The 25,512-nt window shown below is 36.0% G+C and overlaps 1 protein-coding gene across 4 annotated transcripts in view; it reads left to right on the top strand.

The window, feature by feature from the left end:
• The window catches only part of STAM2 (signal transducing adaptor molecule 2), a 62,606-nt gene that overhangs the window by 17,372 nt on the left and 19,722 nt on the right, over positions 1-25,512 (top strand). For all 4 annotated transcript variants that reach the window (XM_021076487.2, XM_084998647.1, XM_013997328.3 and 1 more), the window contains 6 exons: positions 15,081-15,165; positions 16,090-16,165; positions 16,273-16,371; positions 17,282-17,428; positions 18,973-19,042; positions 19,633-19,819. In XM_021076487.2, coding sequence (XP_020932146.1) covers positions 15,081-15,165; positions 16,090-16,165; positions 16,273-16,371; positions 17,282-17,428; positions 18,973-19,042; positions 19,633-19,819 — 664 coding nt within the window. The remainder of the gene's footprint in view (positions 1-15,080; positions 15,166-16,089; positions 16,166-16,272; positions 16,372-17,281; positions 17,429-18,972; positions 19,043-19,632; positions 19,820-25,512) is intronic.

Here is a 25,512-nt window from a genome sequence, read left to right on the forward strand (position 1 = left end):
GTGGTAAGACATTTGAAGCTATTACTTGTTATTGTTTTTTAATTAAATTATTACTTATCGTTACTCAGAGCTGTAAGTTGGTTTTCACTTCGGCCAATAACAGTAGTGCATTAAATAGAATTTATCTTACTGCTTTCTCCAGAGTAAACTGAGGATTTGCATGAATAAAAATTTTACTCAAACACTGATGTGAGGGGGGTATTAAGGTCTCCTACTATGATTGTATTCTCAACAGTATCTCCCTTTATGTCTGTTAATATTTGTTGTATGTATCTGGGTGCTCCTATATTTGGGGCATATATGTTGACGATAGTAACATCCTCTCCTTGGATGGATCCCTTAATCATTAAGTAGTGAAATGAGCCAGAAAGACAAAGACAAATACCATATGATATCACTTATAACTGGAATCTAATATCCAGCGCAAATGAACATCTCCTCAGAAAAGAAAATCATGGACTTGGAGAAGAGACTTGTGGTTGCCTGATGGGAGGGGGAGGGAGTGGGAGGGATCGGGAGCTTGGGCTTATCAGACACAACTTAGAACAGATTTACAAGGAGATCCTGCTGAATAGCATTGAGAACTTTGTCTAGATACTCATGTTGCAACAGAAGAAAGGCTGGGGGAAAAAATGTAATTGTAATGTATACATGTAAGTATAACTTGATCCCCTTGCTGTACAGTGGGAAAATTAAAAAAAAATTTTTTTACTCAAATCAAAACATTAAATGGAGAGGAGAATTAAAAGAAAAAGTATCTTAAATCCAAATACTCTAAAATGCTAAGTATGATTGTTGTCATCAGTCAGAAGAGCAGGTGAAATATGTATAATCTCTTAGTTTGAGGTATTAGGCATTTAAATATTTTAATCTAAATTTACGCAAGAATTGTGTGATCTAGAAATTTAATAAGTACATATTATTTTAATAGTATAAACATGTTTGATTTATAAATAGAAAAAAACTGACTGTCCTATATTTTCAAATAATTATTTTGTTTATAATGAATTGGTACAGAAAGAACATTTTTATATATTTAGTAAAAGCTGTTAGCTGTGGTTTCCTGTTAGATACCAGAATGAATTCTACTTACTTACTTGGTGCTTTTGAAAAAGTTTTTTGGCCAGTTTTCCACTGTTCTTCTGTAATTTTAAGATCTAAAAATACTTTTTTTTGAAAATATATGATAAACTTTTTTGTTTTTGGTTTGTCCAATTGATCTATGTAATTGTTTTTTTAAATTTTTATTTCTTTATATTTTTTCTACTGCACAGCATGGTGACCCAGTTACACATACATGTATACATGCTTTTTTCTCACATTACATGTTCCATCATAATTGACTAGACAGAGTTCCCAGTGCTTAAAAATACTTCTAAAAATTAATACGAAAAAGCAGTTTCTCCTTTAAGATCTAAGCATTGCTTTAGTCATGTCCCAAGATATTGATATGTAGTATCCTAATTATAATAAAATTTTATATTGCTTTCTGTTATGGTCTTAACTATATGTCATAATGAATTTCCTTGTGATTGGGTATTATTTTTGGTCTAATAGAAACATGGAATTCAGAGAACACAGTATATTGTCCTAGATTATTTCTAGGTATTGGTAATGTGCACATTTGAAGAACTATTTCTAGTCTGCTTTAATGTATAAGAATTTGTCACTTTACATAATTCCAATAGACATGAATTTAGTTACCATGTATTAGTTAAATAACACCAGTTCCCCAGCAAGCCTATAATACTCTGAGCATAGAACCCAGTCAAGCCTGCTTAGATTTTGAACTATAGAACTATGAGCTAATGATGGGTGGTGTTTAAAACCACTAATTTGCAGTAATTTATTACATAGCAAATTTAAAAAAACTGATTTACCTAGACTCTGTTTAGTTTTCTTACTTTTTTTTTCTCTGTTCTTTAAATTTGATAAATTTTGTTGACTTTTCTTCATGTTCCCTAACAGTTTCTTCAATCTTCAATCTACTTTAAGCCCATAAAGTGAAATGTCTTAGATGAGATATTGTACCTTTCAGTTCTAGTTATTCTATTTTTATAGTTTTCATTTTTCTGCCAAGCGCTCATCATCTACTCACTTATGACAATCTTTTGCTTTGAGTTCTTGAAAAAATATATAATACTTGCTTTAAAGTACTTTTTTTTTTTTTACTAATTCTAGAATTTGGATTATGTCAAATAAGAAGATAAAAATCAATATTTTTAATTGATTACTTTTATCTTGATTGTGGAACACATTTTTGCACTTCTAGTGATTTTTTTTTTTTTTTATATTATGCTGGTCATTGTAGTTATTCTCTGTAAGGAGGCTCGATTATGTTTTCTTTTAAAGAGTGTTGAGTTTTGGAGTTCCTGTTGTGTTGTAGTGGTTAATGAATCTGACTAGGAACCACAAGGTTGTAGGTTCGATCCCTGGCCTTGCTCAGTGGGTTAAGGATCCAGTGTTGCTGTGGGCTGTGGTGTAGGTTGCAGATGTGGCTCGGATCCCATGTTGCTGTGGCTCTGGCGTAGGCTGGTGGTTACAGTTCTGATTCGACCCCTAGCCTGGGAACCTCCATATGCCGCGGGAGCGGCCCTAGAAAAGGCAAAAAGACAAAAAAAGAGAATGTTGAGTTTTGTTCTGTCAGGTAGTTATATTATTGGAGGATCTTTTAGGTTTTTGTCAGGATTGCTTTTCTTTGTGAGTAGGCATATTTTGATATTGTACTAAATTCTAGGTTGCCTTTACTCCTAAGGTATGATAGCCATTTGGGGGTTTCAAATGAATGCCTGAAACATTCTCTACTGTAGTTGGGCAGAGTATTAGTCTGCTTGGGCTGCCACAGCAAAATGCCATAGACTAGATAGCCAAGCAACAGAAATTTGTTTTCTTGCAGTTTGATGACCAGAAGTCCAAGTTAAGCTCCCAGCAGGGTTGGTGTCTGGTGAGGGCTCTCCCCTTGGGTTGCAAATGGCTGCCTTTTCCCTGTGCCCTTCCTTTACCTCATTTTTATGCATGTGAGGAAAGAAAGCTCTCTGGTGTCTCTTCTTATAAGGATGCAAATCCTTTTGGATCAGGGCTCCACCCTTATTATCTCATTTAACCTTAGTTACTTCTTTAGAGGCTAATGTCCAACTACAGCCATTCTAGAAGTTAAGACTCTTTAGTGGGTGTGGATACAAGCAGGAATTTCAGAGACTCCCTGCACTGCATGGCCTTTCAGCCTCCTAGTAGGTGATCTGTGCTAGACCTCATAGAGCCTCACCCTGTATGGGTGTGTGTGTGTGTGTGTGTGTGTGTGTCTCACAGCCTTTGACCAGCAAGGACCCATGAGAAATCCCTCTGCTCAGAAATCTGGTCTGACTCCTAGCTGCTTTATCTGGGCCAGTTCTCCTTGTGTTTGTGCAGGAAAGTGTTCCCAGGCAGAACACTGGGGCTGCCATGAGGCTTACTTCATATTTCCCTTACCTCAGAGATCTCAGATGGTTATTCATTTTGTGAACACCGTTGCTCTGTATGTGTTCACCCATTTTTATACTTGTTTTTGGTAGAATAGCAAATCTGGTACCACATATTCTGTCATGGTTGAAAGCAGATCAGTCATGAGTTTTTATTTTCAAACGTAGTAGGAGGAACTTTGAAGATCTCTTATGGACATTCTTTTTTTTTTTTTTTAACAAATTACCACAAATTTAGTTTATTTATTTATTTATTTTATTTTTTTGTCTTTTTGCTATTTCTTTGGGCCGCTCCTGCGGCACATGGAGGCTCCCAGGCTAGGGGTCGAATCGGAGCTGTAGCCGCCAGCCTATGCCAGAGCCACAGCAACATGGGATCCAAGCCGCGTCTGCAACCTACACCACAGCTCACTGCAACGCCGGATCGTCAACCCACTGAGCAAGGGCAGGGACCGAACCCGCAACCTCATGGTTCCTAGTCGAATTTGTTAACCACTGCGCCACGACGGGAACTCCGACATTCTTGTTTTATGTAGTTAAATTTATTTTATTACTGATGGAGCTGATTTTTATTAAAAGTTTTATGTGTAGACTTGAATTCTTTTTAATACTGTGTTGAACATAATGGACTATATAGAGGGCAAGTCTTTTTGTTCCTCGTAGATATGGATGGACTGATTCTTTATGATATTGTTAGAATCTTACTGAAGTATTTCACTGTGTATTTGAGGCTCTCTATGCACAGTAATCAAAACCTGTTGATGAAATGTTATGATTTACACCCACCAAACCCTGGAAATTTAGCATTTAGGCACCAGGAGGGCTCTTTGAACTCTCTCTCCCTCTGCATTTGATCCAGGATAATGTGAGATATGGGCCCAACACTGGGCAAAGTGACACGCTATGAAAGAATGGTTCCTTAATTCTAATATTTACAAATTTTCCAGGAGTTTAAAATACTCCTAAGTATATAATTTAACTGTTATTTTGTTCACTTGAAAAATGAAATCCTTTTGGCAGACCATTATGAAATCTTTAGATTTTATACTTTTTAAAAAGATTAATTGTGCCTCCTTTGTAGAAAGTAGACTATGTCAGATAGAGTATTTAAATTAAGATTTTTCCATTTTCTATAAAAATTAGATAAAGTAAAAAAAATTCTATTTAAGGTTCACAGACTTGTGGTTGCCAAGGGGGAGGTGGGGTGGGAGCGAGACGGACTGGGAGTTTGGAGTTAGCAGATGCAAACTATTACATACAGACTGGATAAACAACAAGGTCCTACTGTACAGCACAGTAGTAGCAATATATTCAATATCCTGAGATAAATATAATGGAAAAAATATAAAAAAGATTTTGCACATATGTATTTTTTGTATAACTGAATCACTTTACCATACACCATAAGTTAACACAACACTGTAAATCAACTATACATCAATTTTAAAAATTATTGAAAGGTTTTTGAGAGGTATTGAGTAGGCATCACATTTACTTGTGTATTGCATGGCTAAAATTGAAAAAAGCAATTATTAACAGTCAAGTTCTAGGGGAGTTCCCTTGTGGTGCAGTGGGTTAAGGACCTGGTATTTTCACTGCAGCAGCTTGGATTGCTGCTGTGGCACATGTTGGATCCCTGGCTCAGGAATTTCCATATGCTGCAGGAGCAGCCAAAAAAAAAATTTTTTTTTGAGTTCTAGTAGGAATAGATAGATTATTTGTATGGTCCAAAATCAGACTCAGTGGCATGTGGGAAGTGGGGGTGAGTATGTGTATTTGTACTCATATGTTTGTATACTAACAACAATTGGTAATTGATGATGCTGGCTTCTTAGCTCAAAGAGGAAAGAATAGATTCTTAGATGTTGAAATTAATGAAAATTATTTGTAGAAATACTTTTCTTTCTTTTTTTTTTTTTTTTTTTTTTTTTTTTTTTTTTTTTTTGTCTTTTTAGGGTTGCACTTGCAGCATATGGAGGTTCCCAGGCTAGGGGTCAGATCAGAGCTGTAGCCGCTGGCCTATACCACAGCCACAGCAACACCAGATCTGAGCCTCATCTGCAGCCTACACCACAGCTCACGACAATGCCAGATCCTTAACCCACTGAGTGAGGCCAGGAATTGAGCCTGCATCCTCACAGATGCTAGTCAGATTCGTTTCTGCTGAGCCACGATGGGAACTCCTAGAAATACTTTTTTATTCTTTCCTCACCCCATGTGCCAAATGAAATTCCAGGAAAACTAAAGATTTCCCCAGAGAAGAAATAAATGAGTGAATATTTAATCTCAGGTAATTATAACACTGCCAAATGATATTAAAAAAAAAAGAACGATCGATCTGTACAGCAAAAACGAAACCCCATCATAAGCAGAGAGAAGAGTTGAGCATGAAGCTGGCAAGTCACATGTAATATATGTAATTTGCTCTTCAGACTCTACATGAAAAGTTAGTCACCTATATATCACTGTACATGAAGTCCTTTGTCTCCGTCTGAGGCCTTCCCTTTCCCCCTCACCCTGTCTCTCTGTTGAGACTCCCAGAGGTAGTGCACCAGCAGAGAACTAGGATCTCCCTCTTAAGTTCTGTAGTGCTATTGCCTTTTGTTGCCCCATGGTGTTGCTTTTGAAGTTTGATCCTGTGCAGCCCCTTGGATGTTTGTCTGCTCAGTGGTGAAGCTCTTGGCCCACCTAGAAATTTGCGTAGACTTGACTGGGACAACATCCGGCCTCATAGAGGCTGTTAGAGCTCATATACTCAGAAACCCTGTTATTGTTTCCCACTTTACAGCTATTGTATCAGGGTAATAGAATATGAGGGAGCAACAAGCATCATTCATTTATTCATTCATTAAACACATTTACTCACCACTGTAGGTGTACTGAATACTGTTTTATGCATCAGAAATAATAATAGTGAACAAAACAACAAATTCCTGCCGTCATGGAGCCTATGTTCCTTCTGCGGGTTGGGCAGAGGGGGAGTAGTGGTGGCAGAGAAAGACAATAAACAAGATTAAGTGTTTATGCTGTGGCACATCTACAGGAAGGCCTTTGTGTGACATCCTGACCTCTTTTAATTATTTTGTATTTATTCCTTGTGGGACACCAATATGCATGATGCCAGTAAGTGTAACAAGGAAGAGGGGCTGCGTACTTGATGAATATAAACTTAGTTTGCTGATAACTTCTCACTAGCTTGTATAGGCACTTCGTGGCCACACTGTAGATAGTGGTATATCATGCAGCTATTAAAAATGTCTTTTTGTTGTCTATATTGGTAGAGACATATATTTATGAGCATAGATGTTTATGATGTGGAAATGCAGGTTAAGTTACACATTTAGTATGACCACAGTATTATTGGGCAATACTTTTTCGCTAGCCTTGAGGTTTCCTTCCTGAGTGGGGAGTTCTGTTAGTGTCACCCTGAGTCTGCCCCTACTTCATTATTCACTCCATCCTTGGTGTGATGACTTACCTGACTAATAAATTGGGAGTACCTGGCCCTCCAGATGCCCTTCCTCAGTGTAGGAACTGGCTAGTCTTTCCACAGCCATTGAAGGATTTCTCATCTACTTCTTGGAATAAATTGGGCAGGGCTCACCCCTGCAGGGAGAGGTCTGCTTCTGTCTAGTGCTAAAGCATGTCCACCTCTGGGGTTCTTTAGTAGTAAACCCATCTGTCCATCCCACCTAAAGCTTCTATTAGTAATGGCAATGGTATATTATTCTTTGTTTTGTTTCTCAACTTGTTCTTAACTTTGGCAGGGAAGTGGTTATCAGTTTTGGGGTGCTCTCTTTGGACACTTCATGCCTATAATCTTAACTTTATTTAGTTTTACAAGTTTTTATTATTTTTCCATATACATGTATAGAATAAAGTCTGGAAAAATACATGTCATAGTTTTCCAAAAGGTTGATAGAATTAGAATATTTTTTTCTTGTCTGTACTTTTGAATTCACTGGAATTATTGTATGTGAAATTAAGAAATAGCTAAGTATTTTAAGCCTCTGAAAACACAGCCTGGTCTTACTTTCCCTGTGGAAGAATTAGTTATCTTTATATAAGGGGAGAAGCTAGACCTGAGTAGATATTTCTACTTATATAGCTTTGTGCTTGAGTCTAGAACTTGTGATAGGTAAAAATATATTGCTTTTCTAAAAATCCCTGGTTTGTCATTTCATGACACATGTCAGAATAATGTGTTAGGCAATTTGTATGGTTTTTAAAAGTATGTTACAGCATTTAATTGAGGTCATCTGGAGTCTGTATTTCTCTTTCCTGCTTGCAAAACACAGCTGTTTGCTAATAAGCCTGTTAATTTTTTAGCTTCTTGTACTATTCCCTGCCTTTAAAAAATGAACTGTTCTAGATTCCTACTGTCCTTCCTGCTATCACGGCAATAAGCTTTTGTGTATATAGTATCCAGTTTTGAAATTTAAGGATGTATTTGTTAAAAGGGGAAAAGATATAAAGAAAATGTTTCTAAAGTGGTAATTATTATACCCCCACTCCGCTATACTAGTAGAAAAATGTATTGTCTCTCTTGATATTGAAATTGTAAAAGTTAAAGTACTACATAATTAAGCCATTATATTTTTTAAATTTTTACTTCCTTTTTTTTTTTTTTTTTTTTCTCTGTCTTTATGCCTTTTCTAGGGGGGCACCTGCAGCATCTGGAGGTTCCCAGGCTAGGGGTCCAATCAGAGTTGTAGCCACTGTCCTATACCACCGCCACAGCAACGTGGGATCCAAGCCGCATCTGCGACCTACACCACAGCTCACAGCAATGCCGGATCCTTAACCCACTGAGCAAGGCCAGGGATTGAACCCACAACCTCATGGTTCCTAGTCCGATTCGTTAACCACTGTGCCACGACAGGAACTCCAAATTTTTACTTCTTAATTTTTATTTTGATCATGAAATATTTCAGACTACAGAAATGATATTGAGAATGAAATAAAGAATTTCTGGATACTCACTTTACAAGATAATAAAACTTTACAGATAGATTTAGGCCCCCGTGTACATCATTTTAATTTCCCATCCACCATCAGTTTGGGGTTTATCATTCTCATGCATATGTTAATATGTTTACTACCTATGTATGTATATTTAAGCAATATAGTGTATTTTTTGGAAGGGGGGGGATTTGACTGTGCATGTCTTGGGTATACGGAAGTTCCAGAGCCAGGGATCAAACCTGAGCCACAGCAGTGACAATGCCGAATCCCTAACTGCTAGGCCACCAGGGAACTCCTATAGTGCACTGAAAAAAGGTTTTTTTTTAAACAAATTTTTTTTTTCTCTTTTTTACAGCTGCATCTGCAGCATATGGAAGTTCCTGGGCTAGGGGTTGAATCAGAGCTGCAGCTGCCGGCCTATGCCACAGCAACTCGGGATCCAAGCTACAACTGCCACCTATGCTGCAGCTTGGGGCAACACCTCATCCTTAACTCACTGAGTGAGGCCAGGGATTGAACACACATCCTCCTGGACACTGTGTTGGGTTCTTAAGCTGCTGAGCCACGAAGGGAACTCCAAAACATAAAGTTTTAATTTTATATGAAACATTCACATATTGCTAGTAAGAAGTTAAAATGGTACAGCTCCTTTGGAAAACTGTTTGCCATTTCCTAAAAAAATTAAGCAGAGTTACTATACAACTCAGTAGTTCTAGGTATGTGACAAAGAGATATGAAAACAAACATGCACATAAAAACTTGTGCACAGATGCTCCAAGCAACATTGCATTATTGGTATTAGCCAAAAAGTTATAAAAAAAAATAATAATCCACCCAAATGTTCATCAGCTGGTGAATGGATAAATGAAGTTTATCTATACATGAAATGTTATTCAACAGTATAAAAGAAAATGAAGTACTGATACATGCTTCAACATGGATGAACCTTGAAAACGTTAGTAAGAGAATCCAGTCACAAAAGACTGTATGTTGTATGATTTTATTTTAAAAGCTGCTAAAAAGGAACATATAAGAGACAAAGTAGATTTAGTGGTTGTCTAGGGGGGAGAATGGGCTGTGATTGTCCATGGTTATGGATTTATTTTTAGGATGATGAAAGTATTCTAAAATTAGATATTGGTGAGAGTTGCACAGTTCTGTATATACTAAAAGCATTGACTTGTACACTTTAAATGAGTATGACTTGTATCAGGATGTGAATTATATCTCAAGAAAGCTGTGTTTTTAAAGTTCTTGGAGGGATTCCTGTAGTGGCTCGGTGGAAACGAATCTGACTACGAACCATGAGGTTGTGGATTCGAACCTTGGCCTTGCTCAGTGCTTAAGGATTCGGCGTTGTCGTGAGCTGTGGTGTAGGTCACAGATGGGCCTGGGATCCTGCGTTGCTTAGGCTGTGGTTTAGACCGGAGGCTATGGCTCTGATTCATCCCCTAGCCTGGGAACTTACATATGCCCCAGGTGCAGTCCTAAAGAAAAGCAGGAAAAAAAAAAAGTTCATGCAAATGTTATATATTCTTTTAGCTTTTTTTTTCCCCTGTACCCACAGCACATCCTAGGCCCAGAATTGAATCCATGCTGCAGCTGCAACCTATGCTACAGCTGTGGCAGTGCCAGATTTTTAACCTGCTGCACTGCAGAGGGAACTCCCTCTTTTAGTTTTTTAAACTCAGTGTAAGCCAAACAAGTCATCATTTTAAGATGTACAGGTTTTTGGACATTGGGTTCTGTGTAACTCATTTTCAGCATTCCATTGTATGAACTTACCGTATTTTTCCTAATCCATTTTCCCTTTTGCAGTTGAAAAGATGCTTGAGGAAACAGTTTACTTCATGTTTTCTTAGAACACCTTTCTAAGGCTTTCTTCCAAATTAGAATTTGATAGGATTATTGATCATTTTTAATTTATTTATTAGTATTTAATTATTTAAAAGACACTTTATTGGCATACTTTAGAATAATTTATTTATGCAATTTAAAATTGAAATGAGTAAAAGTTACTCAATCTTCTGAAATTTTTCTGAACTACTTTTTTACTTGGCAAAAGAAAAGGTTAGGTGCCTTTCTTGGTATTTTATTTTAGATTATTTTTTATTTTATTTCAATTGAAATATAGTTTATGTACAGTACTGGTAGTTTCAGGAGTACTGCACAGTAATTTGACATTTGCTTATACTCTGAATAATAATGTCTAGTTGCCATCTGTCCCCATATCAAATTATTAAAATATTATTAATCACATTTGTTATGCTCTAATTTTATCTATGCGACATTTTTTCTCTGTGAGTCTGTTTCATTTGTTTCATTTTTTAGATAGTACATAAATGAGATGTGGTATTTGTCTTTCTCTGACGTATTTCACTTAGTATAATATCTGTATTGTTACAAATGGCAAGTTTTTATTTTTTTATGGCTGAATAATATCCTGTAACGTATATGTATACAGACCGCATCGTCTTTATCCATTCATCTATTATTGGATTCTTTGCTTCCATATCTTGAATATTGTAAACAGTGCTTCAATGAATATTGAATTATTGTTTTTATTGTCTTTGGATAAATATCCAGAGTGAAATTGCTGGATCACATGATAGTTACATTTTTTTTCTTTTTAGGGCTGCACTTGTGGCATATGGAAGTTCCTGGGCTAGGGGTTGAATTGGAGCTGCAGCTGAGGCCTATGCCACAGCCACAACAACAGCATTTTGATCTGCATCTGTGACCTATGCCGCAGCTTGCAGCAATGCTGGATCATTAACCCACCTAGGGAGGCCAGGAGTTGAACCCTCATCCTCATAGATGCTAGTTGGGTTCTTAACTTGCTTATTAACAACAGGAACTTGTATTTTAATTTTTTGAGGAAACTCTGTACTGTTTTCCATAGTGGCTCGCCAATTTACCATCCCACTAACAGTGCATGAGGGTTCACTTTTCTCCATTCTTACCAATGCATGTTATTTATTGTCTTTTTGTTTGTTTGCTTGTTTTTGTTTTTGCTTTTTAGGGCTACACCTGCGGCATGTGGAGGTTCCCAGGCTAGGGGTTGAATAGGAGCTGTAGCTACTGGCCTACACCACCGCCACAGCAACACCATGTCTGAGCTGCGTCTGTAACTGACACCACAGCTCATGGCAATGCCAGATCCTTAACCTCACTGAGCAAGGCCAGGGATCGAACCTGAAACCCCATAGTTCCTAGTCAGATTTGTTGCCACAGCAGGAACTCCTGTTGTCTTTTTAATATCTATTCTGACAAGTGAGAGATGGTATCTCATTGTGGTTTTGATTGTATTTCCTTTTTGATTGGTGATGTTGAGCATATTTTCACATGTCTTTTAGCCATCTTTAAGTCTTTTTTTTTTTTTTTTTGAGAAAATATCTATTCAGTTCCTCTGCGCATTTTTTTAAATGGGGTTGAAGACCTTTTTGATGGTGAGTTTTATGCGTTCTTGGTGTATTTTGGATATTAACCCCTTATCAGGTATATCACTGGAAATAGATTTTCCTGTTCAGTAAGTGGCCTTTTTGTTTTGTTGATCATTTCCTTTTCTTTGTCAAAGCTTTTTAAGTTTGATGTAGTCCCATTTCCTTTTTTTTTGTTTCCCTTGCTTGAGGAGACATATCCAAAAAATACTGCTAAGATTGATGTCAAAGAGCTTACTGCCTGTGTTTTTTTCTAGGAGTTTTATGGTTTCAGGTCTTTAAGATATTAATTCATTTGGGGTTTATTTTTGTATACAGTGTGACAAAGTAGTCCAGTCTTTTGCATGTAGCCCTCCAGTTTTCCCAGCACCATATACTGAGGAATTCATTTTCCCAGTATGTATTCCTGCCTCCTTTTTCATAGATTGACCATATAAGTGTGGATTCATTTGTAGGTTCTCTGTTCTGTTCCATTGATCTATGTATCTGTTTTTATGCCAGGACTTACTGTTTTGATTACTGTGGCTTTGTAGTTGTTTGGTTTTGGTATCAGGTTGATGCTGGCCTGGTAGAATGAGTTTGGAAGCATTTGTTCCTCTTCAATTTTTTGGAATAGTTTTAGAAGAGTAGAGGTTAATTTGTCTTTATATGTCTGGTGAATTCACCTGTGAAGCCATCTGGTCCTGGATCTTGGTTTTTTGGAAGTTGTTTCTTTTTACTGGTTCAATTTTATTGCTGGTAATTGGTCTGTGTTTTCTGTTTCTTTCTGACCCAGTCTTCAGAGGGTATATGTTCTAGGAATTTATTCATTTCTTCTAGGTGGTCCATTTTATTGATGTATAATTTTTCATGGTGATTTCTTATGATCCTTTTATTTTTGTGTTGTCAGTTGTAACTCTTCCTCTTTCATGTCTGGTTTTATTTATTTGAATCCTCTCTTTTTTTTCTTTTTGAATCTGTCTAAAGTTTGTTTTTGTATTTTTTTTGGGGGGGTGTTTTTAGGGCCACACCCATGGCATATAGAGGTTCCCATTCTAGGGATCCAGTTGGAGCTGTAGCTGCCAGCCTACACCAGAGTCACAGCAAGCTATGCCACACCTCATGGCAATGCCGGATCCTTAACCCACTGAGCAAGGCCAGGGATCAAACCCAAGTCCTCATGGATGCTAGTTGGGTTTGTTAACTGCTGAGCCACGACAGGAATGCCAAGCCTGCCTAAAGTTTTAACAATTTTATTCATATTTTCAAAGAACTAGCTCTTTGCTTCATTTAATTTTTTGTTTCATTTATTTCTGCTCTTTTTTTTTTTTTCCTTCTACTACCTTTGGGTTCTTTTTTTCTTGTTGAGTCTGTGTAAAGTTTTATCAATTTTAATTCATGTTTTCAAAGAACTAGCTCTTAGTTTCATTTTTTTTTTTTGTCTCTTTTATTTATTTCTTCAGTCGTCTTTTTTATTCCCCTTCTACTACCTTTGGGTTTGTCGGTTCTTCTTTTTCTAGTTCTTTTAGGTAATAAGTTTAGGTTGTTTTGAGAGTTTTCTTATTTCCTGTTGCTGGCTTCTATTACTATAACCTTCCCTCTTAGAATGGCTTTTGTTATGTCCCATAGATTTTGGATCATTATGTTTCCATTTTCCTTTGCCTTCAGGTATTTTTAATTTTTCTTTGATTTTTTTCAGTGACTCATATTTATTTAGTAACATTGTTTAGCATCCGTGTGTTTGTGTTCTTTGCAGTTTTTTCTTGTGGTTGGTTTCTAGTCTCATTCTACTGTGGTCAGAAAAGATGTTTGGTGTGAATTCATTCTTTTAAAATTCATTGAGTGTTGTTCTGTGGCCTGGCATGTGATCTTCCCTGGGTAGTGTTCCATGTGCACTTGAAAAGAATATGTATTCTGCTGTTTTTGGATTAAATGTTTTATGTATAGACCTATTCCATCTGCTCTATTGTGTCATTTAAGCCAGTGTTCCTTTATTTTCTATCTGGATGATCTTTCCTTTGATGTAAGGGGAGTGATAAAATTCCTTTCTCTTATATTACTGTCAATTTCTCCCTTTTGTTTGTCGATTTGCTTTCTGTGTTTAGGTGCTAGGTTGTGTGCATAATGTACAATTGTATTTTCTTGTTGAACTGATCCATCATTACATGGTGTCCTTCTTTGTCTCTTGTTAGTCTTTAAAGTCGACTCTCTCTGATACAAGTACTGCTGCCTCAGCTTTTTTTTTTTTGTCTCCGCTCGCATAGCATACCTTTCTCAACCCCTCACTCTCAGTCTTTGTGTCTCTCTCAATCTGAAGTGAGTTGCTTGTATGTGGCATATATGTCTTGTTTTTTATTTATTCTGCTATGCTGTGCCTTTTGATTGAAGCATTTAGTCCATTTACATTTAAAGTAATCTGATAGGTATGTATTCATTGCTATTTTGTGAATTGTTTGGTTGTTATTGTAGTTCTTTTTTGTTCCTTTCTTTTTCCTTTACTCTCTTCCCTTTTGATTTGATGACCTTTAGTATTATACTTAGATTCCTTTTCTCTTTTTCATATGTGTATCTGTTGTAGATTTTTGGTTCATGGTTAGTATGAGGTTTATAAATATCTATATTTGTCTGTCTCTAAGTTGATGATTTCTTAAATTCGAAAACATTCTAATCACCTTATGTTTCCCTGTACACATGTTTAATTTTGTAATGTCATATTTTACAATTTTTCATGTTTTGTATCCCTTAAATACTCTTGTAGAGATAGATGAATTTACTAATTTTATCTTTTAATCTTCCTATTATGTTTTATAAGTAGTTAATCTACTACCTTTACTGTATGTTTGCCTTTACCAGTGAGGTTTTTTCCTTTCGTGATTTTTATACTTCTAGTTGTGGCCTTTTCTGCTTAGAGAAGTCCCTTTAACATTTCCTGTAAAACCAATTTAGTGGTGCTGAGTTCTTCAATCTTTTGCTAGTTGTGAAGCTCTATCTCTCCTTTGAATCTGAGTGATATCTTTGCTAGGTAGAGTATTTTTGTTTTTAGGGTTTTTTTTCCTTTTTATTACTTTGAAAATATTGTGCCACATTCTTCTGGCAAGCAGAGTTTCTGCCAAAAAGTTAGCTAGTAGTATTATATTATAGTGTAACTGGTTGCATTTCTATTGTAGCTTTTATGTCTTTCTTGGATTTTATTATTATATAAGATGTCCTAATTTTTGTGTATGCTTATCTCTTATAGAAAAGGCCACAAATGAGTATAACACTACAGAAGATTGGAGTCTTATTATGGACATATGCGATAAAGTTGGAAGCACTCCTAATGGGTAAGATGCCTAGTCATGTCATTTACCTAGTAAATGTCAAGGTGCTCAGTAATCTATATCTCTTTTCCTGATGTAACTTTGAGAGGAAAGTGGGGTTTTGACTGTTTTCTTCTGGGGGATAAAAGTAAGGACATGCTGGCGGCTGGATTTATGATTAACACCATACTGAAAGAGCAAATAAAAAATTAACTGAAAACTTGAAATGTTAAATTGCATAATTAAAGCCTTGATACAATAGGGACACATGTTAACAGTGAATAGACTTATTATTTAGGAAATTGCCCTGTGAGTTAGACATGTTCAGTAATGAAGTAGATAAATATAATGATGTAGTAACAAAATATACTGAAAAGACTGTTCTGTAGTGAATAGGTAAGTGTAATAACATCATAGTGAAAAAGTGAGTATAAATAAGGGTGCTTTGGGATAGAATGGGTCAGTCAAGGTGACCTGATTATACTTTAGAAGTTTAGAAGACTGACAAAAGCATTTGTTTTAGCATTACAGCTTTTCAAAGTACATTCATGAGTGTTTATACGTAAATATTTTAAGACTCTGTATCTTGTTATTTTTTCCCCCAAGTAAGAATTTGCTATCTGAAAGCTGTCTGTCTTGAAGAGATGAAAAGATAATTTATATGATATTAACTCTTGTGTTGACTGACCATTTTTGAAATGATTTGGCTCTTGATTTGGAATATACAACCTTTGCAACAAGCTTTTTTTTTTTTTTTAATTATGCAAGTCCATGAGCAAAAGGTTGAATAAGGTCATTTTATTGATATATTCCCTTAATGAAATGAAGTTTGCAAGATTTTACTTTTAAAGGTATTTAGTAGCAGATGAGCTTTTTAACATTAAACGTTAAATAAATTTCTAACGTTTGAATTGAGTTTCTAAATACATAACCTTCTTTTTTTTTAAGAGCAAAAGATTGCCTAAAAGCCATAATGAAAAGAGTAAACCATAAAGTTCCTCATGTTGCTCTGCAGGCATTGACTGTAAGTGAAAGCCTTGTTATTTGGCCCAAATTTTAAATGTGTAGTTATTTCAGTAAATTAAGATAATATCTCAACATTTATATATTGATTTTTATTTTAATTAATAGCTTCTTGGGGCTTGTGTGGCAAACTGTGGAAAGATATTTCATTTAGAAGTATGTTCCCGTGATTTTGCAACAGAAGTACGTGCTGTGATAAAAAATAAGGTAAATTTTTAGAAGAGAAAAAATTTAAGTCATAAAATATACATATATTGTATTATTTTAACTATATGTAGCATTAATAGAGTTGTATAATAAATGAAATCATTTTTAGATAAATTTGAAATGAAAAAACTTCCTGTTCTAAAATTCAATGTTTGTATTTGTAGCATCAAAAACTGCTTTCCTCCAAAGCATATATATTAGTAATAATAGCTAATCTTTATTGCAGGTTAGTAAGCAGTCACTGCTTTAAGCATTTTATGTATGCTCTCTTGTTTAATGCTCTTGATAACCCTTAGAAGTTAGATTCTCTTGTCATTCCTATTTTATAGATATAGAAACTGATAGAAGTTAAGTAACTTGTCTAAAGTTATGCAGCTACCAAGTGGCAAAGCTGAGGTTCAGATTCATGTTTCTGTGACTCCAGAGTCCAGACTAACCATCATTCTGTCCTAATTCCCAATAGAGATGGTGAGCAAAGGAGGCCTTTATTTTAGAGCAGGGTGGAGGGGGTCTTTGTGTTAGTGTTGTTATTAATTTGCTTATAATAGAAACTCTAAAGTACGGTTTTCATGTTATTGCTGGCAGAAATCTCAGAATTTTAATTTATCTGATATAAAGTAATATAATATTGAGAACACTAAGAAAACATAGGAAAAATAACCTGTGAATAGAAAAGTTTCATTGTCATTATATAAAATGTAAAACATTGATGTTCAAAAAGGGTAATATTCTAAGAAACAGCTATATCTTAAAATATAAATAGGCATTTATCAAGTGCTTATCTAGGGTAAGTATTGTTGGACTTTTGTTGATGTTCATACAATTACAGAGAATTTTGGTGGTAATTCTCTTTGTTAAGTAATTCAGGTACGTATTTTAAGCATTTTTTTCTTTGCCTTTTCTTTAAAAGGCTCATCCTAAAGTATGTGAAAAACTGAAATCTTTAATGGTAGAGTGGTCAGAAGAATTTCAGAAGGACCCACAGTTTAGTCTAATATCTGCAACTATTAAATCTATGAAAGAAGAAGGAATTACTTTTCCTCCAGCAGGTTCTCAGGTAAGAGATTCATTCAGACTCACGGTTGACCCTATAGTATTTGGAAGGTATATGCTTTATATAAAAGCTAGGTGAAGTCTATCTGAATCATCATTACCCACTTCCACCTGACCCGTATCTTTCTAGCATAGTGCCTTATATTTAGTAGACATTGTAACTGCTGAGTGAATTACTTCTACAGATGAGAATGTTGAGAAGTGAGTCAGCTGTGTATAATCTCTTTAATGCCACTCTGAGTCTAGCGTCATGCAAAAGGCATAGATGTGTGAGAGAGCCCTTAAGAAATGTATAGTCAGTTTGAAGGGTACAAACTGAGAAAAGGGTACATGTGAGAAATAACTAAATTATAAGTGATAAATATGGATGAAGGGTACAAAGACTAGATGGCAGGAGGGAAAGGTAACTAGAGGCTAGGATGGTGAAGAAGGTAAAGAGTAGAACTGTTACACTGGAGTGTTTTTCAGTATGTAGAGAGGAGTAAAGAGGTCCTCAAAGGAGAAATGACAGGAACTGGTTCATGGACTTGAGAAAGCTCAAGACCTGTTTGTAGAAGAGTAAGTATGCCTGGAGTGAATGGTTTAGTTTACATATAAGATGGGTTGAGTTGTAAGACTGGAAATTTATTTGGGGACATGGGGGATAGCTTTAGTAGGACAGGGGTGGAGGTAGGGATAATCAGTCAGAGAGTTGATTGTTTATTTAGGTCTGTATGAGAAAAACGCAGCTGTATCTTGGGTTTTGCTCTCAGTGTCTCTTGTTCTCCAGTTAATGTTAGGATAGGGAAGGAGACTAAGAGAAGCACTGCACACTTGTTTTAGACTATAGTCTGGAGACACAGAAAGAACCTTTATAATTGATCGGCCTAAGGGTTCAAGGTAGAATTTTGAGGTAGAATTCTTATAAAATGTTAGCATTTTCCTGCTCTGTCCTTTCTGCAGGTTATTCTCAAAAATCTGTGTTAAAGAACTGGTTGATGGTTTAGAATCTTGGACACCTCTGTCTTCCATTCCTTTGAGTTTAAGCATGACCTCTGCTCTACCTGAAGAGCCACCACCTTCAGACACAATGAGTAGTAAAAGGAGCCTTAATATGTCTACCTAGAGCTACACCTGTTATCTGCATCCTCCCTCTTCTCTTTTCAGTCATCATCATGGCTTCTTGCTGCTGCTCCTCGTATAGCTCAGTGCCCACAGCAGTGTAGCAACTCTCACTGAATAAGAGACCTTAGACCATTGAGCAGAACTGCATTCAGGAAAGATTCACCTTTAAGTGCCTTCTGTATGCCAAGTTCTGTGTCAGATACTAAGAATTATGCAAAATATAAGCCAGTTGTGCCCTTCGTGAGTTTATAATATTGTCTTGAAAATTCTGATGTTTTGTTTTAGTATTTGAAAACAGCTATTTAAAATTGTCATAAAGACCTTCACTTTTAAGTGAAACTCGTTACATCAGTTTGTTTTTTTTAATCAGCATGTGCGAGTAATCATAGAGCTTGTGTTTTCTTTGAAAGAGTAGTTGTGCTCATTTACTTTGTACATTTACAGACTGTCTCAGCCGCTGCCAAGAATGGAATGTCATCAAACAAAAACAAAGAAGATGAAGACATAGCTAAAGGTAAAGAAAGGATCAAGCATGTGTAATTTAGTGTTGCTTAAAACATCCTTGACAGAATAATTTACGAAATAATTGTAATTAAATTGGATTTACTCTTAGTATTTTACTGCAAATCTAAACACTAGTAAGGTCTACAGAGTAGGGGAAACAGTTGTCATGATATGAGAATAATTGAATTCATAATCCTTGTCAGTAATATGTATTTAATGTTCTACCTTTGGAGAGATTACATTTCACCTTTTCTTTAATGCCAAAGTTATGAGTCAAGCACAGAAATATGTTCATGGCTTGTCCTATATGGAAAGCTACCCATATTATAATGTCACAATCTGTTTGCTATAAAAATAATAGCTGCTGTATATGACAGACTGTGATAATAGGGAATGAGATGAGCAAAAACTTTATTTTAAAAAATATCATGATTCTCTGCCTGTCCCCTTTCCCCCGCAAGAAAACTGTTTAGCATTTAATTAGACAAATAAAATATTCACTTGATTTATTCTTATTAACTATTACATAATTTTTTAAGTTTAAAAAATCAGAATTAATTCTGGCGGTCTTGTTTTCTGCAATTTGATTTTTCAAACTAGCTATTGAATTATCATTGCAAGAGCAGAAGCAGCAGCACACAGAAACAAAATCCTTATATCCATCTGCAGAAATTCAGTTAAATAATAAAGTTGCAAGGAAAGTGAGAGCGTTATATGATTTTGAAGCCGTTGAGGACAATGAACTCACCTTTAAACATGGTGAAATTATTATTGTTTTGGATGACAGGTATGTTTAAAATTTTTATTTCTGGAATATTTTGAAGTTATTGAGTATAACATCCTTAATTTAGAGTGCTGGATATTCAGCTTTTGACTTTGGTGTATTTAAATTGTAATAGAACCTTTTCTACCTTAGTTATTTTTTTCTAAAATTAGTTAGCCTGGGTAATATGAGTTTCTTATTTTTTTGTTAAATTTGATAATAAAGTATTCTTTATGCCTTGTATTAAAATTTTATTAAATAATATTGTGTATTATCACAGTTGGGAAACATAGAACTATTCAATTATCTGAATGCATTTACATTGGGGGTTACTGGCCAAAAAAAAAAAAAAAAAAAAAACTTTCGGAAGAAATACAGCTATATTACCTTTGATCAGAGCAACCAAAAACTATGCTTGGCTCCTCCCCAATTCTTAATCTGCTGCTGCCTCTCCCTCACAATTTCTCTATCACTTAAAGTTTTAATAAAGAATAGATCTATCTATATTGGGCCTAATTCTGTTTTACTTTGCTTTTAAAAGGAGATGATGGAATTTAGCACAAGAGTGAGACCTAACAGCTTGTTGCTATGAACAGAGATTGCAAATGTATTGGTTTCCATTATAAATAACTTAGTAATGGAGTTCCTGTTGTGGCTCAGTGGGTCCCGAACCCTACCAGTATCCATGAGGATAAGGGTTCAATCCCTGGCCTTGTTCACTGGGTTAAGGATCCAGCATTGCTGTGAGCTGTGGTATAGGTTGCAGACCCCGCTCAGATCTGGCATTGCTGTGGCTGTGGCATAGGCTGGCAGCTGCAGCTCCAATGTGACCTGGGAACTTCCCTAGCCTAGGAACTTCATATGCCGCCAAGTGTGGCCCTAAAAAGCAAAAACAAAAAAAGTTAGTAGGGATAGTATATATATACACACACACACACACACACACACTTATATACATATATGCATATATATATATATGTAGTTTTTTTATGGCTAGATACACAAAATGGTTTTACTTAGCTGCAGTCAATATTTATTGAGAAAATATTATGTAATATGCTGTGTTTATAATAAAAAATGAACGAGGACACAGTTCTTTCTTTATAAACCCTAGAAAAAAGTAAGAGAGTTAAAATTACTTTACAGGTAATTATGTGGGATGCAGGTTGTGAATGCCGTAAGTAATGCTGGGGTCCAGAAGAGAGCAGAGTCACCCCTGTATAAGCTTCTAGGACAGAAGGCTTATCTAGGGGGGTCACTTTCAGGTGAACTTTGATTTTTGAAAAGACAGGAAAATTTTTATAAGAAATTGAGAACAGGAAGATAAAGGTCTCTTACATTCTTAAACAGTCAAGGTAGCACTAGAAAACCATTTTTTTCTCTTCTTTTTAAAATAATCATTTGGAGTGGAGCACATGAACCTTAAAGGAGAGTAAATACATATGAAGGTGAAGAGGTAGCACAGGTTCTGAACACTGACAGAAATGTCAGGCTTCTGAGTATAGTTTGAGTTAGCATATTTGTACAAGAATTTAGGTTTACACTTCTCATACCCTTATACAAGTATAAAACTAGGAACATTTGTAAAATAAATAGAAAAAAACTATAAAATGACAAGTTAGTATTTTAAGATTTAAGCTTTGAACATTACTTTTATGTAATAAGAAAAATTCCAAAGTATATTACTCCTCACAGGTGAATACAATACTGATCTATGGCACAAGTGCATCATCATTTGGCTTTAGCAGGTCTGTCCTCTACAGTGCTGTGATGATGCAATTCTCTGATTTTGTCTTCTGTGATTGTTGTGATTCCTTCATACATATTATATCCCTTGATGTCCTTTGGTGTTAAGTATCCTTTATGGTCTTCAGGCTTGAAGTGAGTAAAGGGTTATGTTATTGTGGTGCATGTGCCTTTTCACTGACGTCTAATTAAAGCACAAATTCATTAAATAATTTAGATTCATAATACAGTTTTCAATTAAGGGTTATTTCTGTGTAACTGCTAGGAGAATGCAGCACGAACACGATGGAACATGTAGTTGATTTCTGCTGTTTTGATGTTAGGAGACCCTAATCTTAAAATTGCCATAGATATGCTCGTCAACACATGCAAGTTAAATATTGTCCTTTTGGGTGATTGGTTATCACTGGTAAGATTTTATATGCAAATGCGAACGTGGGTATTAAACGGCAGTCTTAGACTGGAAGGTGGTCATCTAGATGATCTAGAATATAGCTGTATCCATTATTTTTATATTGCTTTTGAAACAAAAGTAGATATAAAATTTCACATATAGAACTTGAAGTCCCTTGAAAACACATTTTTCTTTGACTTCAGTTTACAAAACAGTGAGCTGATAGACAAGGCACATATTTCTTATTAATGGAGTATAGCAAAAAAGCTTTTCACTGCTTTATCTCGCCATTCCTTGTTTGTTCTGTATGTACCATTTCAAATAATAAGTGGAATTCTTGCAGTTCTAAAAATGCTGTGTTGTGATTAGACCTCTATGGCATTGTTGGTTCTCTCTGCCTGGAAAGCTTGTCAAAAGAGGCAAACACATTTAGCAGAAGAACTTTACTTGCAGGGCTTGCAGGGGAGTCCAGGCTTCAGAAGGATGGCTCCCCAAATTGAAAAATAAGACAGGTATTTTGAGGAAAAGACCCGCACATGATTACCAGTGTTGTATGTTTGTGGTAGAAATAGCACTTTGCTCACATAATTTTCATATCCACAAAGGGCATCACCTATCTTTAGTCACTGTCATTGCAAAAGTCAGCAGGTTGTTTTAGTTAAGTCAGTAACTTATTGAGACCTAAAATGAGACAGGATAATTTTGGTTTTTGACTAAGTATGCACAGTTTTTTGTTTCTTTGTACTTTTATTTTCTTGCTTATCCATAATGCCAGCAGGGCAATTGTCATTTTTATTTCCATAGCCCTAATTTCCTTTTCCTCCTGGCAAGTGTCTTCTTAACCCTCAAAACCCATGTTAGATTTTCCATCCTATGAGAAGTCTGTCATTTCTTCTCAGCCTTTAGTTCCCCATAGAGTGAGGAGTTCCTTCTCGGTGCTCTTGACGCTTCCTGAACAGAAAGGATAGCATTTCTTTTCTTTTTTTCTTTTTGTCTTTTTTTTCTCTTTAGGGCCACACTTGTGGCACGTGGAGGTCTCCAGACGAGGGATCGAATCAGAGCTGTAGCTTCCGCCCTACACCACAGCCACAGCAACAACAGATCCAAGCTGCGTCTGCAACCTACACTACAGCTCACGGCAATGCTGGATCCTTAACCCACTGAGCAAGGCCAGGGATTAAACCCGCGTCCTCATGGATGCTAGTTGGGTTAACCACTGAGCCACAACGGGAACTCTGGATAGCATTTTTTTATTATATTGGATCATAGTTACTTTTTTTTTTTTTTTTTTTTTTTTTGGTCTTTTTAGGGCTGCACCCATAGCACATGGAGCTTTCTAGGCTAGGGGTCAAATCAGAGCTGTAGCTGCTGGCCTACACCACAGCCATTGCAACACCAGATCCAAGCCATGTCTGCAACTTAGACCACAGTTTATGGCAATGCTGGATCCTCAATTGCTGAGTAAGGCCAGGTATCGAACCTGAGTCCTCATGGATACTAGTCTAATTCGTTTCCACTGAGCTACCATGGGAACTCCCATAGTTACCTCTTTACATGTCTCTCCCACCAGATGAGTTGATACTGAAGGGGGTCAGCACTTCCATGGGTGGGAGGAGAAAACAAATCCCAGAAGGTGAAGCAAGATAACACGTTCTTAGTTGGTAGGCGAGGGTTGAAAAATACTGCACTGGATTTTAAATTTCTTGAGGGCAGAAACTGTGTCTTAATTATCTTTGTAATTTCAGTGTTTAGCCTCTTTGGTAGGCTTTCATAAATGCTAGCTGAATAATCAGTATGTTGAAAGTAAAGTTTGTATCATATTTCACTCAGCTATAATATAATCTCTTAATATAAAAAACTCATAAAGGTGGCATTTAAATTTTTTCTTAATTATTAGACAGTTTATGTAAAATTGCTGAGTTACCTTAATTTAGGAACTTTAAATTGAATGATATTTGAATGAATATTCATAAACATTCCATAGAATCAACTGGTTGTCATATAAAGCTGAGTTAGGGCTGGGTAGGAGTCATGCTTCAATATACCATTTGATTGTTTTGCCTACTTTGTTATTCTTCATCAAAGAGTTTACAGTAGTGGTTGGGAAGGAAATTACCCTACATTGATTAGTTGGGCCGCTAAGAAAGTGGGACCAACATGGAATTTTTGATAGGTTCAAATATAATTCATGCATCCATTTCAACAGATTTGGGTTCTCTGCTTTATATAGAAATTCCTCTAATTTCAGAACTGTGGTTATCAGTGGGGAGAGGGAACAGGGGAAGGGCAAGGTAGGGTAGGAGATTAAGAGTTACATGTATAAAATAAAAAGATACAAGAATGTATATGGTACAGCACAGAATATGGTCATTATAATAACTATAAATGGTATAACCTTTAAAAATTGTGAATCACTGTTGTACACTGAAATTTATATATAATATTGTGCTACATCTATCTATAATATCAGCTACATCTCAATAATTAAAGTGTACCCCCAAAAAAAGTTCCTTTGAGTTCAACTTTTCCTTTTAAAATGGAAAGTTCAACTTAAAAAACATGCCTGTGGGAGAATTTTTCATCTTATGTGAACATCAGCAGATGTGATAGCTTAGAATTGTCAATACATCAGTTATTTTCTGGTTTTAAGAATTTGGCTGATATTTAGCCTTTTGTATATCTTTGTGGTATTTTTTTTAATGAAGGGGTGTTTTAGAATCATAGTAGTTAATTCATTCTGAAGTTTCATCTTTAAGAATGCTCATTCAGGAAATTCTCTTGTGGCACAGTGGGTTAAGGACCCAGGATTGTCACTGCAGCAGCTTGAGTCACTGCTGTGGTCCAGGTTCAATCCCTGGCCTGGGAGCTTCCACATGCTGCAAGCGTGGCCCAAAAAAGTGCCTACTCAGACTCACAGAAAGAATAAACTAGTCATTACCAGAGAGAAGTGGATGTCAGGGGTAGTATAGGCATGGGGCAGTGGGAGGAACAAACTATTGGGTGTAAGATAGGCTACAGGGGCATATTGTACAACACAGGGAATATAGCCAATATTGTGTAGTAACTGTAAATGGAGTGTACCCTTTAAAAATTGTATAAAAATTTTATGGTGTTCCCGTCGTGGCTCAGTGGTTAACGAATCTGACTAGGAACCATGAGGTTGCGGGTTTGATCCCTGGCCTTGCTCAGTGGGTTAAGGATCCGGCATTGCCATGAGCTGTGGTGTGGGTTGCAGACGCGGCTTGGATCCCACCTTGCTGTGGCTCTGGTGTAGGCCGGCAGCTACAGCTCCCATTCAACCCCTAGCCTGGGAACCTCCATATGCCGCAGGAGCAGCCTAAGAAATGGCAAAAAGACAAAAAATAAATAAATAAATAAAAATAAAATAAAAATTGTATAAAAATTTTAAAAAAATTTTAAAGAATGCCTACTAAGTCAAATTTTTAGAAAAGACTGGACAAAATTACCATTTCCAGATTCTATGTGTATTTACAAAATCCAAAAGAATTAATGATCAAACTATTAAAACTGGTAAAATTCATCAAGGTTGTTGGTTTTTTTTGCTCAGTATGCAAAA

This window comes from Sus scrofa, chromosome 15 (assembly GCF_054392235.1).
Source record: "Sus scrofa isolate SSC_HxYL_T2T_F1_AM1 chromosome 15, Sscrofa_HxYL_maternal_Yorkshire_Landrace_v2.0, whole genome shotgun sequence".
Classification (NCBI taxonomy): domain Eukaryota; kingdom Metazoa; phylum Chordata; class Mammalia; order Artiodactyla; family Suidae; genus Sus; species Sus scrofa.